The sequence below is a fragment of the Parasteatoda tepidariorum genome, chromosome 10 (genome assembly GCF_982258835.1).
Source record: "Parasteatoda tepidariorum strain Cologne lab strain chromosome 10, Ptep-v5.0, whole genome shotgun sequence".
Taxonomy (NCBI): domain Eukaryota; kingdom Metazoa; phylum Arthropoda; class Arachnida; order Araneae; family Theridiidae; genus Parasteatoda; species Parasteatoda tepidariorum.
The window spans coordinates 105,138,561-105,154,495 of NC_141764.1; the positions used below are offsets into that span (position 1 = coordinate 105,138,561).

Consider the following 15,935-nt stretch of genomic DNA (forward strand, 5'->3'; position numbering starts at 1 on the left):
AAAAAGATGAATAAATAATATTTTAAAAAGTATAAAAAATTACAAAATACAGAATGGTATTAAAAAATTGTGAAAACTTTATCTTCATCAAAAAATTAAAATAATTAATATTTATTTAAAAAATATCTATTTTGTTTTCAAGGCTTCAATTCAAAATGCTTTAATTCAAGTAGAATCAATAGGTTCTAGGAAAAAAAGGTACCTGTGTAGGGAAAATTCTGTAGGGGAAAATATTTGAAATGAGAAGATTAGATTGAAGCGCTTTTTGCTGTTCCGTGCATGGTTTTTTAACTTTTGTGTCTTATTTATTCTAAAGAAATAAAAAAAGAATTTAAAATAGAAAATAATACATTTTTTGCTTAAAAAAATTACAAAAAAAAGTAAAACATTATTGAAAAATTTAAATAGTATCTTCCCGCTTTAAAAAATAATTAAAGAAGAATAAATAAATGAAATAAAATTTTTAAAAAAAAAGCGTAATACAACCAGCCCTTACCCTTCTCCTTACCTCAATGATCTAATCTGAATTATTACAGATAAAAAGAATATTCATTGAAACAGCGAGAAGCATTCATGCTGCTCAGAAAGCGAGAGGGGAAATATCCCTACAGATTTTCCCTATGGAGGTACCTTTTTTTCCGGGACCTTTATTTCCAGGGACCCTTTCTTTCGTACCTTTTTTTCCAGGGACCTTTTTTACCGGAACCTTTTTTTCCGTCTACCGAATCAATAGAACCTTAGTTTCTTACTTTAATATATTTTAATTATTTTTGTTCAAAATTTTCTTTAAATTGTTTTTGTTTTATATGACACTACATTTAAAAAGTCAAAATATCCTACTTTTCCGTTTTTAAACTCGGCAATTTTTTCATTAATAAATACAGTCGAACCCCGCTATAGTGAACCTGGGATATAGTGAACACTCGGATGTAGTGAACTTTTTCAGCGGTCCCGTCCGTATTCCTATTTAAATAATGTTATTTTTAACGCTTATAGTGAACAGCTTAGAACTAGGAAACTCGGTTATAGTGGACTCAAATTTCATTTCTTTAAATATCTTTTTCAGTCCTCCATCTTTAAACTTGTAGGTGTTGGGACTGAAAATGAATGCATTCCTATAAAATGTGTCATATTACTCTCCTTTATGCTTATCACTTTTAACTATACTGTAATAAATGTCAAACAGATCACTTATCTTATACTCCCCCCTCCCTGCCAAGCCTCGCTTTATCTCTTTTCCCCAAGCTTGCTCTACAACTAGTTAACTTGGCCACCTGCTGAATTTTTGGAATTTTCTTATCTGTTCAAACCATATTCTTTACAAATCACCCCTTAACAATCAAGAAGGGGAACAATTTAACTCATTCTACAGCTGCTCTCTTCATATTCGTACATTATCTATTTCAGACAAGATTCAAAAGCAGTGAAAATGGCAAATTCTCTAAAGAGAAAAGCGTTTTCGATAGAAGACAAAGTTAAAATTGTAAAGTGTATTGATGATGGAACCAATCAATTGACACTGTGTAAGGAATTTTCCTTGTCAAAATCTACAGTTTCAAACATTTGGAAAAATCGAAGTGCAATTCTTGCGGCATACGACAAAAACATGGTTTCATCGAAAAAACTGCATGGAGCTGAAAGAGAAAACGTAGATTAGGGTTCGAAATCTTGTTCAAAATGTAAAAATCTTGCATTCTTTGCACATTGTAGATAAAAAAAATTGATGAACTCAATTTAAAATCAAATTGTGGAGAAAAGAAAATCAAATTGTGGAAAGGGTTTGTTGCTCCAAAAAATGAACTAAACCTGCTGTGAAAACTCTCACAAAAATTAGTTGTTCGCCACAGATCAGAAGAGTCAGCTGCCCACATGGAAGGAGGATACGGCGTGTTATCATCTAAGTCGATGTAGTTTTTTGCTAAATAATTGTGTATGGGGTCCCTCATTTGTTGGTTTTTTTGTTCATAGTTTAATTTTTAAATTTTTTCTGTTTCTTTCAAGAAACAAAAAATACCAAAAGGAACTACCAGGAAATATTACCTTGTTAATAATTATATGGATTTAACTGCTGGTAGAATTCAGGATGATGCATCAAAATTTAATTTAATTAAACAATGAAAGAAATGTTAGTATTTGAAAGATATTAGATTTACTTTTTAAAAATTTAGTAAATGCATAAGGATTAATTTAAAGTTTACAGATAGGAACTGTCCTCACTTCATGCTATTTGACAGACTCACTCTTCAGCAGCTCTAAAATTTTTCTAAATATCGATAAGTACACTTATTGTATAGGGATTTCTTCTCCTTCTATATCTCTACAGCCCTTTGCGAACCCTAGCTTGTTTCACAATTCTGCTCCACTTCTATTGTCCTGGTGTAAGGCTGAGACCTAGGTGGCAAAGATTTCGGAAAGCACTCCGCAATTGCACATTGGAGTAAATGAATGGGATTTTATTCTTCTTTGACTAACTTCACTCTCACATTATTTGCAGCAAAGTATTAATTTGTTTCACAGTCAAGACTTGTGGTCTCCTCCTGGTGCGCTATTAGAGTTGATAAGAAAAGTTTTAATGCACTTTTTCGCCTTTTCTTTCACTTTTTATGTGTTAAATAATTCCTGTTTATCCATTCTTTATCTCTCTTTCTTCATTTTATACGCTCTTACTTGAATTCAAAGGTTACAAAAAAAATAAAAAAATTTAACATAACGAAATAAAAGTGTGAGTATTTATGCTTCCAGCAATAAAGTTAATATTTTTATCGAAAGTTTTAAAAATATGAACGGCTCAAAAGAAATTAACACCATTTCTAATTTTAACAGTTATAAGATAGAGGGTAATCTTTACAAATTTTTTAACAAGTGAAATTAAATCTAAACAAAATGTGCTGAAAAGAGTTATGAGCATTTTATAAACAAAGTAATATTTTCTAGTCGATTTTTAGATGAAAGAAGCTATAATGATGATGAGATATAATTACAGAGGTTGGTAAGCGAAGCGTTAGTGCAATGAGTCTCCTAGTAATTAAGAGAAGTTGCTGTTTCTTTTGAAATTCTATAGTTTTGTCGATTTCATTAAAATATAAGACAATTGCTTTACGGTTATGTATTTTAACTAAAGAAAGCTAATTTAAAATCTTATTAATAATTTATCCTTTTAAAATTATAAATTAAATCAAATCATTATGAACAGAATTATTTTACTACCTATTAATTTACTTAATTTTTTAGACTACCCGATTTCTTAGGATTTAAAAGTAAAATACTGAATTTTAAAAACATCAGCTAATAGAATTATGTGGCAAAATTATATCATTACAATTAATAAGTAGTAACAATTGCTGTTGAATATTTCATTAATAAAACAACATTGATGTAATTTGAAATTTTGCGAAAGGCAAATGTTCTATTATAGAAACGTGATTGCAATAATCTGTCCTTATGTAACTTATTTAGAATGAAGATTCACTCATTTAATACGAATTAAAGGAATACGAAATCGCGAAAGAAAGAAATAGTTAGACCCTGAGACCCCCTTGAATAACATTTAAAATGTTATTCAAGGATTAAATTTCTCATGCTACATACATTTTTTATTTGAAATCTTTTTAAAACTTATAGTGGAGTGTGTGTCTAGACCAGTGATTCTCAACCTTTTTTTTGTTGCGGCACACTTTTAACGATTTCGAAATTTGACGGCACACAATGAAAAAAATTAGATTAAAATTTGTTTAATTACCTATTTTACACTGTGTTAAACAGTTTGTGATAATAATTTTGAATGTGAAATAAAATAATATGTACTACAAAAGCACGTTTATTAGGGGATTAGTTATTTCTTTCGACCAATTTTTTATTAGTTAGTAACAGTTATTTATTTTTTTGCTAGTTATTAATTGTTAGCTTGTTTTTTATAGTTATTAACTGTTAGTTTTTTTTTACATTAACTGTTATTTTTTTGTGATTTCTTGTTAAGTAGTTTTTTTTGCTAATTATTAATTGTTAGCTTAATTTTTGTTAGTTATCCTTTGTTAATTTGTTTTTGATATATTTGTTTTTTTTTTTGTTTATCCTTTGTTAATTTGTTTATTAATTATATAGCTTACTTTAATGATTAGCTCTTACAACATTTTTTTAAAATTATGTGTCATATACAATTTAAACACTTCCATCTTATTTTAAGATTGTCAGAGACAATACAATCGCCGACAAAGATGTTCACGTGGTTAAAGCGTGGAAAAATTATAAAAAGTATATATATATATATGTATATAATATACACTTTTCTTTAATTTAAACTTTACTCATAATTAAAAGAAGCATTATAATTTTTACTGTATCATTTCTAATATTTGGCGGCACATTTTAAGAATTTGGCGGCACACAAAAGTGCCGCGGCACAGTGGTTGAGAATCACTGGTCTAGACTGACTGACCCTTTCAATTAGTTGCATACATAAACTGCCATTGACTGACCAAACTTAATTCTTCTGTTGGTATTCTTTAAAACTAGATTAAAATCCACAATATTTTTCTATTTATCGAAAATGCTGATTTATCTTTGCTCTTAAGTGTTCATGAATTTTTTCGTAGTTTTAATAATATAAATATTTTTCTCACTTCACTTTTAAAATGCTTGAGAAAACCCTGACTCAGTCATTCGTGTAATGATCAACTCTTTAGATAACCTGTAAAGATCAGTGACTTCCCACTAAAATTTCTGAATTAAAACTAATGAATTACGCTGTAGTTGTAACATAACTAGTTGGTTGCATTCTTATTCACATTCTATTGCTGTTATGGATAAGGGAAATAGAAAAAAAGGAATAAATTTTTTTACTAAAATTCAGCCTGTTTTAAATATAGCCTGTTGTAGTTTCTACAAGATTTTGTGTTTGTTTGTAAATGAGTCGAAATGAAAATGTTTTTTGTTTATTTATTTTCTGAACAACACTTCACAGTGTTTTAATCAGGAAGACAGTTTATAAAAACAAGCTGCAGCATATCCGTATTTGAAAATCATAAACTTTTGTAATATTACTTTGTAAAAAACTAATAAACTTAAGTTATTTGAAAAAAATGTATTTGCCGATCATATAAATCTATAGAAACGTTTCAAAACGTCGCTTCAAAAGGAAATAAAAAAAATGACATGTACACAGATCATGGCATCTAAATAGCCCAGTTAAATCGGACTTATAGATGGCATTTTTATAGTATTTGGGACATCAAAAAAGTCCATCAAATGCAAAATCTAACTATTTATAAAATTAAAGATCAGTAAATTTCATATCGAATGATATGCTTTAACATTAAATTTAGTTCAGCGGTTTGGTCAGAATCAGTAATAAAAAATAAGCAAAATTTTTTGCCATAAAAAATTTTTTTGCTCTCACATTACAGTCCGTGAACTATAAAGGCCGCCTCAAAAATGTTAGGAACGGAAATGTTAGTTATAAAATAAACGTTAAGTCACATTCTTTCAACCAGGGTCCTGTTTTTGTTAATTTGTGCAAATAGGATCCTGTTATTGCAAAAAACGTTTTCAAAGTGTTTTTAAATTGTAGAAACATACAAGATTATGCTCTACACCGTAAAATTATAACTTGAAAAATTTAAATTTTAAAAAATAAACAGCAATTGCTGCTACTAAATTAGAGATGCAACATACAAATAATTTTTTTTATTTAGCATATACTGCTGAACGCAGAATATTAATTTTGGACAAATAAAGGAAGAAGCGTCTGCCGAAGACAAAACTTAGTTCGTTTACATGTCTTTCTTTCCGCCCTTCCTGAGAAGGATTTATTCGATTAACAAAATAATGAAGAGAAGCAAATTTGTAAAGGGTCCGTTTTTACGAACAGATATTTTGTGAAGGGTCCGTTAACGGACCCTTCAAATTTCTTCTAAACAGACCCCTGCTTTATGACCTTATATGTCGTATAAAGAAGCATGAAATGAATGGAAGAATAGCGCAATATAATGTAACTCAACAAGGAGCTAGCTTAACCAATACTTATTTATTTCATGTTTTAAAAGATTATCATATACATTTTCCATCGTGATCATTTGATTCGATTAGAAATTTTCGAAAAATATATTTTTATTTTAATTCCTAGAAAACACTTAAAAAGAAAAATGTTCTCAAATAGTATAAAAATTATTTTCAAATTCGAAAACGAATGAAGATAAGGTGAAGATTAAGGATAGCAACTATTTTTCAAAGAAGGAGAGAAAATAACTTCCATGATAATTGTTTCAGCAAGTGACGATTAGATATCAAAATGTGAAATGAATATTTCTTACAGAAAAATTAAAAAAGGGAAGAAAAGACAGGAGTTCATAAATTATGCCATTGTGACTCTTTATCCATTCATCTTGCAATGTGTTGTGTCCTTGTTGTCATTTAAATCTAGAAATGAAAGTCGAAAATGAATAAGTGTGCACATTACCTAAATATAAATATCCAGTGAAGATTAGAATTGTACATCGAAATAAATAACAATATAAGAAACAGAATAAATTTATACATCCTGGACGATGAAGGGCTTCAATTATACTCGTATATAAATAAGTTTAACGTTTTAATGATTTTGTCATAGAGTTCAAATGGAAAAAATACTTAATTTGAAAAAGTTGTGCAACAAATAGCTTTGAAAGGGGCCAGACCACCAGTACTCTTCTGACATTGATGATATAAAAGTAACCATCACAAATACTAAGAGAGATGTCGCATTTGCTAGATTAGTATGAGAGCTTAACGAATTGATTTCTTTTTGAGCTTTTTCCTTCCCTTGATCGTTTTTACCTGATCCTTCCTCAACGATTTGTTCAATAAATAAAGGAAAAATTGTAAAAAAAGAAGGAAAAAAAGAATTCAAGTAAAACCAAGAGGAAATTATGGGGAAATAAATTATCTGAAAATAAACTTATGCTATTTAGTATGGAGTTCCAATGATTTCCTAGATTTCTTGATTTCTATTAGTTTTTCTTTAAAATAATTGTGACAGCGCGAATCATTTATTGAATGCAAAACGTATAAGTTCTTTTGAAAAACTTCAATTTCAATAACTGAAGAATATTACAATTAGTTAATAAACGAAATGGTTAGCACAACGATTGATTTAAACGTTTGGATAAATATAGTATAGACGTTTTATTACAATCGTTTCAAATTTAAAGTAAGTTTAATGTGATAATTGCTTAAATTAAATAACTGGTTTCATCCAAAGCTATTTATTTTGTGTTTATTACATTTAAAAAAAAATGGGCGTCAAAACTCCCTTAGTTATTCTTTTCCAATAAATAGAAATAAAGGTCATAGCCAAATAAAAAGAAATACAGCACATAAAAAAATTATTTTAACGCACGGTAGATGTCCTTAGACATCTACTTTTACACATTTAAATTTACAATTAACATCAGTTCCTAAAAGCTGTTGACATTCTTTTTTAAATTTTCTCACAATTTTATGTATTAAATTTGTGTGAACCTAAGTTAAATTTCTTGTTAAATATTAAGTAAATAAAAAATTGTTTTCTTCTACGAGATTAAGCATGTCTCAGACCTTAGCAAGTTCTAAACAACATTAATAAACTTATTGTCAAAACTCTAATTAGAATTAACGAAATATTTACTGAAGGAACTGATATTCTCTTTATAAGTTCTATGTGTCCGACACAACACCTCAAAATTATATTTTTTTGCTTTTTTTTCCAAATAAGTTGACTGAAATTTTCTCTTCGTAACATTGTTTTGTATCACTCTTAATATATATTAAAAGATAAAAAGAAGAAGAAGAAAAAAAATCGAATAATTGTCTATCAAGCGTCCATCGTTAATCGATATATTTAACTATAAAATCTACGTAAATTAAAATAATGCATTTAGATTTACTGTGGGATTCAAACCCTTTATATCCGAGTAAATTTGCTTCTTACAGATTCCAAAAAATCATAATAAATATATACCATAACATATTCATATATTATAACAATCATTATAACATAATGTCTGTTTGCATACTAGAAAGATTTCTGCTCTTTTCTCTCACCCCTGACATTAAAACATTCTATTCGCACTGAACAAACAACGGAATGGGATTAGTTTAACGTTAGAAATTGTTTTAAATTTTGCTGTAGACGATTGTATTTTCTAAAATTTTTAAAGATAACATCAGTGGTATTTGCTAGTTCGATTTGATCAAGAAAATAGCTTACGAATTTTCATTCTCTGATTTAAATTAATTCAATAAACAGCATTAACGTAGGAAAACGTGTGGACACCAATCCAGTATTATTAACGGAAAAATATTAACAAGTTTCTAAGTCTAGATATTAACAAGAATGCATTGAAATGTCCAAATTATTGTCAAATATGTTAAAACTTTTAACACTCTACCCTACATGCGTGTGATTTTTATTGAAGGCAAGAATAGAAAAATGTTCTATTTGCCCATAATCAGTTAAATGTTAAATTTATTTACTTTTCAGTAATTTTGATTAGATTTAAAAAAAACTTTGTCTTTAGAGAAATACGTAAAATTTAAGCATTTGCTTTTTGAAAAAATAGCAGTCTGAAGTGGGAAAAATTAATTTAATATAAGCCAATCGCATTTTTAACTCTCCAAGGGTTGAGGTCAAAGTGTGAACACATCTCCTTTCTCTCCCATTGAATCGCATGAAAGCTTCCAGTTTAAAGTTCGAAAAGAGTCGAGACTAACGTTGAGAGGGTTAACATTTATTAGCAGAAGATCATATTTAGTGCTCCTTATAGCAATTATTTAATTGACTATAGGCATTTCGACTTTTTTAAAGATGATTATAGTTATCGAAAATAGAATTAGAAAATAGAAATGTTGAATTTTTCTTAAATAATAACTGTAAATACTAATATCACTTTCAAAAATACATATATGAATATTAGTAATCAAATGTTATTAATTTATCAATAAACTTTAAAAGTCATATCTGGATCTACATGGCGATAGTTATCTATATCATATTAATACATCCAAGAAAGTATTTACGTGTACATCACATTAATTGTTAGCACATAATGTAACATTTTTTCCATATTATTTTTAAAACAAATATGCATTACTTATTTTTGATGTACGAATTAATTATTTTCGTATATTACTGCATTAGATGTAACATAACATTTATACTACACATTTTGTAAATCTAATATGCATCTATAAATTAATTTATAGTAAACTTAATAACTCATTTAGAAATTAAGTGTATTATAAATTATAAAAGCAGTAAATGAAATTCAAAACAATATCAATATAGTTAAATAATATTTTCTGTTTTGATTCTTAAACTTACTAAATCATTTAAAATAGAAATTTCCCCCCTTTTCAGACTTAATTTAAAAATTTAATCTGATGTAGAAATCCCAGTGTTGCGTGGTGTCCTTTATTCCTAACATAAAATTTACTATTGTCACAAAAATAAACGAAAAGTTAAAATTTCAAGAGGGATATCCAGGAAGAGATATTGAGGCTAATTTTTTATGTTATATTTAAATTATTTTATAAAACGTTAATTTATGTGTTAAGTTTCGAGTATCGATCTCACCCTTAAAATGTATATTTCATAAAATAAAATGAGTGAATCATTAAAAGCAGACAGTATACAGTGCAATACAGACTGTCTTTCTGTGTTAGGGGCCAAAATGCCTAAAACCAATTGGAAAAAAATCATTTATGATTATTTGTATAAGGTGAGTGTCGATGCATACAAAGCTAGCATAATAACTAAATGTATTAATCAGTCCACTCCCATTCTTGATACAGTCGTAGAAGGATATTAAGTTTTACTTTGAACTCGCTTACAAATCTACGCGGAAAATTCTAATTGTTCTATTTCCGAAAAGATTAGTTAAACGAATATCCCTCATAATTACTCAATGTAAAAAGTTGTAAATATCATTATCAGGCTTCTATTTTGTCTTTGCTTATGTCGGTTGCATGGATGTTGATATAAGTTTTGAGCTCTGGGTGAAAGTTTTAAAAAAAAAGATATGATTCTTGAACAATATCTAGACTATTAAAAGATTTTCTCTAGAAGGTAAATGGTTGCATATTTTCACAGATGACTCCATCCATGTGAAATTGAGATCATGGTGTCTTCTTAGGCGAAATAAAGGCGATTTCTATTACGAATCAATATTTTTGATTTAAAGATAATCTACTATTCGAGTGCTGATGCTCTTAATGTTTAAAAGTTAGCGTGCAGGAGCGTCTTCTTCAAAGAATTTTTTTGTCATACCTCCGAATAAAATCTGCTGTGGCACATTTTCAGATTCTTAAAAATTTTCACTGACCTTATCTCGATAACTATAGTTGGCGGACGGAGTTTTTTTCTATTCACCGGGTCATTAGAGTTACAGCAATGACTGGAAAATATTCAGTGTAGATGTTTTGCCCGACAATAATTTCTGAAATGTCTCATTATTGGTATCAGATAGAACTAGGAAATGAAGAGATCTTCGACTCTCCAATGTGTCGATTTTATACTGTCATGAATTTGTGATTTGAAATGCATATTTATTATTTGCTTGATAGATGAGGGTTGCCTAAAGCATACCATTTTTCACATTTTAATTTTTGTCATTCACAAGTAGTTGAAGATTAAGTTTTTGAATATAGTTATTCAGCTACTTATATTAATTGTTTGTTGGTTTAAAATTTAATACAATAGTAGTAGTTAATACTAAAACTAAATTATTAATACAAGTTCTGCAAGTGGTAGAATTTAGGAAGCCAGATACCTAATTCATGCCTCCAGCTCTCTAAATCGTACCTACCTACCCAGAAAATTTAAGAAAAGATTAATTTAAGATAAAATTAAGAAACAAATAAATCGAGAATAAGTAGTCCAAAACAAGTGCTTGATATTTCAATGTTAAATATGTACAGCATTCTCTGATCTGTTACAAGTTCAATAAATATCGTTATAAGTCAAAAAAATTACTTTGAAACATGGCAGTTTGTTGTTAGCACAATTATGGCTTTTACTTGAATGAAAAATATAATCAATTATAAAAGCAAAATTAGGTTTAATGTTGGATTGGTTTTTGGTTAAGTGATGTTTTATGTATAACATATTTAATTTCTTTGACCAACACATTCCTCGTGAAAACAAGTATAACATTGCACCTTATCTGTAACTAGCCTTATACACAAAGCAAACCCTTCGTCAAATCTTGAAAATGGATGCCTGTTTTTGAGAGCTTGAAACATGTCGAATTTTATTTTGAATTTATTATTATCTTTTTGAAGGCAATGAAGTTTTTTTTTTAAATCTAGTAACATCTTCCTGTGAATGTGGTGAAAATCAAATTTTAAGAAGTCTAGAACTTCTTTTGTTGTCAACATATTTGTTTCCAAAAAATGCCGCAACGGCCAGGTCTGAAGAAATGTAAAACGTTCATCTTTAGACAACAAATGCTTCTGACTCAAGAGATTTCTTTTGATGACGGCGGCTCAGTTGAAATAATCGCCTGAACAGTGGTTTGAGAATCAAAAAATCCGATGATCAAATAACCTTTACTTCTCTATCAAAAGTTGTTTGGTACTTTCCAGCAGAGGAAGAAATTGTTTTGAAAAAAAAGGAGAAATTGTTTTGAAAAAAAACTCCTGTCAAGATTTTCATAAAGGGAGCCATCTGTGTATCTATGCAACCATTCATAGGTATTATTTGTCACTAGTATATAGAGCATAATACTTTAAGGCATCCGAATTGCTAGATTAAAAAGCTAGACATCAGAAGCTTGTTTCAACTTGCATCAATGTTAGCTGGCAATTCAAAATTATGCCAGAGGTCCCCCCCAAACGAATTGAATAAAAAAAATTTACTTTCTATCTTTTGTTGATTGTGAGAATTTGCGGTTATAATTAGTTTCTCATTAAGAATCAGAGCTAATTCTTCAATTATAGTTTTAATGGTTTTATTATTTGTTGATAAAGACATTGCATCCATCGGTGTTGATTTGACGGCTCCAGTTATAAGTTACAATGATTGACAGTGTTAAAGTTTAGTTTTTTCAGAATTTGATAATTTGCTGTTATTTAGTTTTCGCTACAGTAGGTAATTAAAGTTAGGATGAAAGTCCTATAAGTAATATTAAGATCTGATCTATCACATTTCTATAGGGATCCAGTAAGACGTTTCGGAACAGTTATTCTCTACTGAACGTGGTTTGATATTGATTTAATTTGTGATTTATAATTGAATTTATTATCAAACTTAACTTTTACGTTATTAAGCTTGATAGTATGTGCTTAAGATTTTAAGTCATTAACTAACGTATCTATATTTGACAGAACCGCCATCTTTAATTTTCTTTAGATTTATTTGTTTTAAAATTTCACTTTAGGTTGCTTGGCAACCAGATATAGTTTTTGTTGTAATTTAGGTTTATATTTTTTAGAATCCGTTTTTGATGCTAAATTATAGATAAAATAATATAATATAAAATAATTATTGATAAAAGTTTTATATTTTTTGTCATTCATCTGCAGAACTTGTAGTTCATTTGATTGATTTTATTTAAAAGGCGTCCGCATTATTTATTTCAACTTAGCGACATTTTGTGGCGTCCGCGACAGGACGATTGATACGTTACTTCTGATTTGAAAAATGTTATTAGCATCAAAAGGATTTAAAAAGGAAGATCTTATTACTGTTGCCCAAGAAATTGGCGAAGTATTACTTCAAAAAGCTACTGTAACGGATCTGAAAACAATCATTTTGAAAGTAAAGAATATTTAGCTGATCCAGATTTTGTAACAAGTGTATTGGTAGCTACTGTTAATGATCGACGACAAAAGGAGGAATATGAAGAAAACTTGAGACAAAGAGAAAATGAAGAGAGACAAAGAGAATATGAAGAGAGACAAAGAGAATATGAAGAGAGACAAAGAGAATATGAAGAGAGACAAAGAGATTATGAAGAGAGAGAAAATATAATAAAACCTGAACTGGAGTTGGCGAGACTTCAAGCTATATCGCATAGAACCGGTGAGTCTCCTCCAAATATTATTAGTGCCAGAAGGCAGTTTAATTTGTCAAAATTAGAACTTAGGCAATTTAGTGGAGATTTAAAAGATTGGCTACCATTTTGGGGACAATTTGAACAAATTCATAAAGATATAGATATTGCCCTGAAAACAAATTTCAATACCTGATTCAAGCTACAACTGTTGGATCTAGAGCTAGAGAAGTTGTAGAAAGCTTTCCGCCAACCGCTGCAAACTATAGCAAAGCAGTTGATAGCCTCAAAGCCCGATTTGGCAAGGATGACCTTTTGGTCGAAGTTTATGTTAGGGAATTGTTGAAGCTCATAATTTCCGTTCAAAAACATGAAAAAATATCAACGACGTCTCTTTATGACAAACTCGAGTCATATCTTAGAGCTTTAGAAGCGTTAGGTGTTACGTAGAATCTTGTTTCCAAGAAGAGTTTCTGAAAGCATGGAAACAAATTTCTTCGTGCGCTGCATCTGTTGACGCCAAAGAGCAAATAACAAACATCAAGGCTTTTCTGAAGACAGAAACGGAAGGTGAAGAAAGAATTAATTTGGTCATGTCAGGTTTTGGCTTGGGATCTGATGAAAAACGCCAGCCTTTTAAGAAGAAAGCGAGAGATTTGTCAACAAGAAGATTTCCAACCGCAGCAAATCTATTGACTACAGATGTAAAGGATTTGAAGAAAGGATGTGTGTTTTGTTCTGGGTAACATAAAAGTTCAGATTGCTTTTTCGCTCGAAATATGACTTTAGCTGAAAGAGAGAACATTATAGAAAATCAATGTTGTTTTGTCTGTTTAATGCAAGGACATTCAGTTCGTAAGTGCAAAGCTTTTATAAAATGTGTCGTATGCGGTTAAAGACATGTACTAATGTGTGAATCTTTAGCTACAAGAAATCGTGAACCTGATAAATCTGGGCAGAAAAGTGAAAGCTCTGAAATAGACCTGTCCAACATTACGTACGATCCGAAACTGTTCCTTCAAACTATGAAACTAAAGCTGATATCTGATAGAAAAGAAATTGTGGTGAGAGCAGTCTTAGACTCTGGATCACAAAGACCATGTATTTTAAAAAATTTGGCTGAAAAGATGGAATATGTTCCCTTGAGAAAAGAAACTCGCATACACTTTTTGTTTGGTGGTCATAAATCAGATAAATTTGAACACACGTGTTATAGAATTAGATTAAGGAATTCAGAGAATAATTTGACTTGTAACATGGAAGCTTTGGATCGAGCATCTATTTGTGATACTATAACACCTGTTAGTTTGGGACCCTGGTTAAAAGAGCTTGAAGAAATGAATATAAAGTTGTCAGACGTCGGAAATGAGTCACAACCAGTTCAAATTCTGCTCGGTTGTTGTTAATTTACGTCGCACTAGAGCTGCACAATGGGCTATTGGCGACGGTCTGGGAAACATCCCGGAGGATGATCCGAAGACATGCCATCACAATTTTGATCCTCTGCAGAGGGGATGGCACCCCTGCTTCGGTAGCCCAACGACCTGCACGCGAAGTCGAGCACTTTACGGTTGAACAGTTTAACGAGGACCAATACCGCACACCCTCGGTCCCTACGCAGACTGATCCAAGTGGTCACCCACCCGCACACTGACCGCAGCCAGTAATGCTTGACTTCGGTGATCTGCTGGGAACCGTGTCTTAACGATCAGTCCACTGCGGGACACTCTGCTCGGAGCTGACGTAATTGGAAAACGAAGAGTTTTGGCCAGTGGATTAGTAGCAATATAGACACTATTGGGATGGACTTTAACAGGGAAAGCACCTGAATATGATTTACCGTCAAGCAACGCAATGTTAGTTTTTTCCTTTTTAGTAAAAGAAATGGATATTTCGGAGCTGTGCTAGATTCCTTAGGAATAAAAAGATCCTTCAGAACAAAAGTCTAGAGAGGAACTGCAAGAAGCCTCAATGGAACATTTCTTAAATACAGTGAAAGTTGAAAGAGATGGCCGTATGGCTTGATGGACATTTGTCTTTGTCAGATAATTGTGATTTGGCGTTAAAGAGATTGCAAATGACAACACGCAAGTTGAAAACCGACAAATTGTATGATGCCTATGGAGAAGTGTTCAAGGACTGGGAGAAAGAGGAAATAATTGAAAAGGTTCCAATAGAAGACATGGGGATACCTTGTCACTATTTACCTCATCGATCTGTGATAAAGGAGAGCAGCACAACTAAAATCAGGCCCGTGTTCAATGCTTCTTCTAAGAGAAAAGAAGTTCCTAGTTTAAATGATTGTGTTGAGAAAGGGTTAAATTTGATAGAAATAATTCCCTCAATGATAAATAAATTTCGAAGATATAAATTTGGTGTAACAGCTGATATACGTAAGGCTTTTTTGCAAATAAGTCTTTATGAAAATGATAGAAATTTCTTGCGATTCTTATGGTATGGAGAAGATGGACAGCTGAAACATTTTCGTCATCGAAGAGTTGTGTTTTGCGTTTCCTGTAGTCCGTTTTTGCTTGGAGCCACTATTCAATACCATTTGAATAATAAACTGGAAGAAGCAATGGGAGTGAATGAAAAATACCCTAAAGAGATTATACAGGAACTAATATGCAGTTTTTATGTAGATAATTGCCTCACAAGCGTGAAAAGTGAATGAGAGCTGAAACAGTTCATAGAAGTTGCTACTAATATTATGGCTGAAAGACAATTTGATTTACGAGGGTGGGAGTCTACTAACCCATCAGAACCTAATTCTAGTGAGACCAACATTCTTGGAATGAAGTGGATTAGACAAAGTGATACTCTGTTAATTAATATTCCTGATATGAAAGACAGAAAACATGAAAAAATCACCAAAGGAAGCATTTAAGCTGCCTCACTCAGAGTTTTTGATCCTATGGGAATAACTAGCCC

General features: G+C 30.5%; 1 protein-coding gene across 1 annotated transcript; it reads left to right on the forward strand.

Moving 5' to 3' along the window:
• Positions 1 to 15,012: 15,012 nt before the first annotated feature.
• Positions 15,013 to 15,678, forward strand: LOC147803194 (uncharacterized). The gene has a single exon (XM_087152960.1). It carries the CDS (start codon positions 15,013 to 15,015, stop codon positions 15,676 to 15,678), a length of 666 nt encoding a protein of 221 aa, XP_087009086.1.
• The last annotated feature ends 257 nt before the right edge of the window (positions 15,679 to 15,935 follow it).

Coding starts and splice junctions, on each gene's coding strand:
- LOC147803194 (XM_087152960.1), top strand. CDS start 15,013: ATGGCCGTATGGCTTGATGGACATTTGTCTTTGTCAGATAATTGTGAT.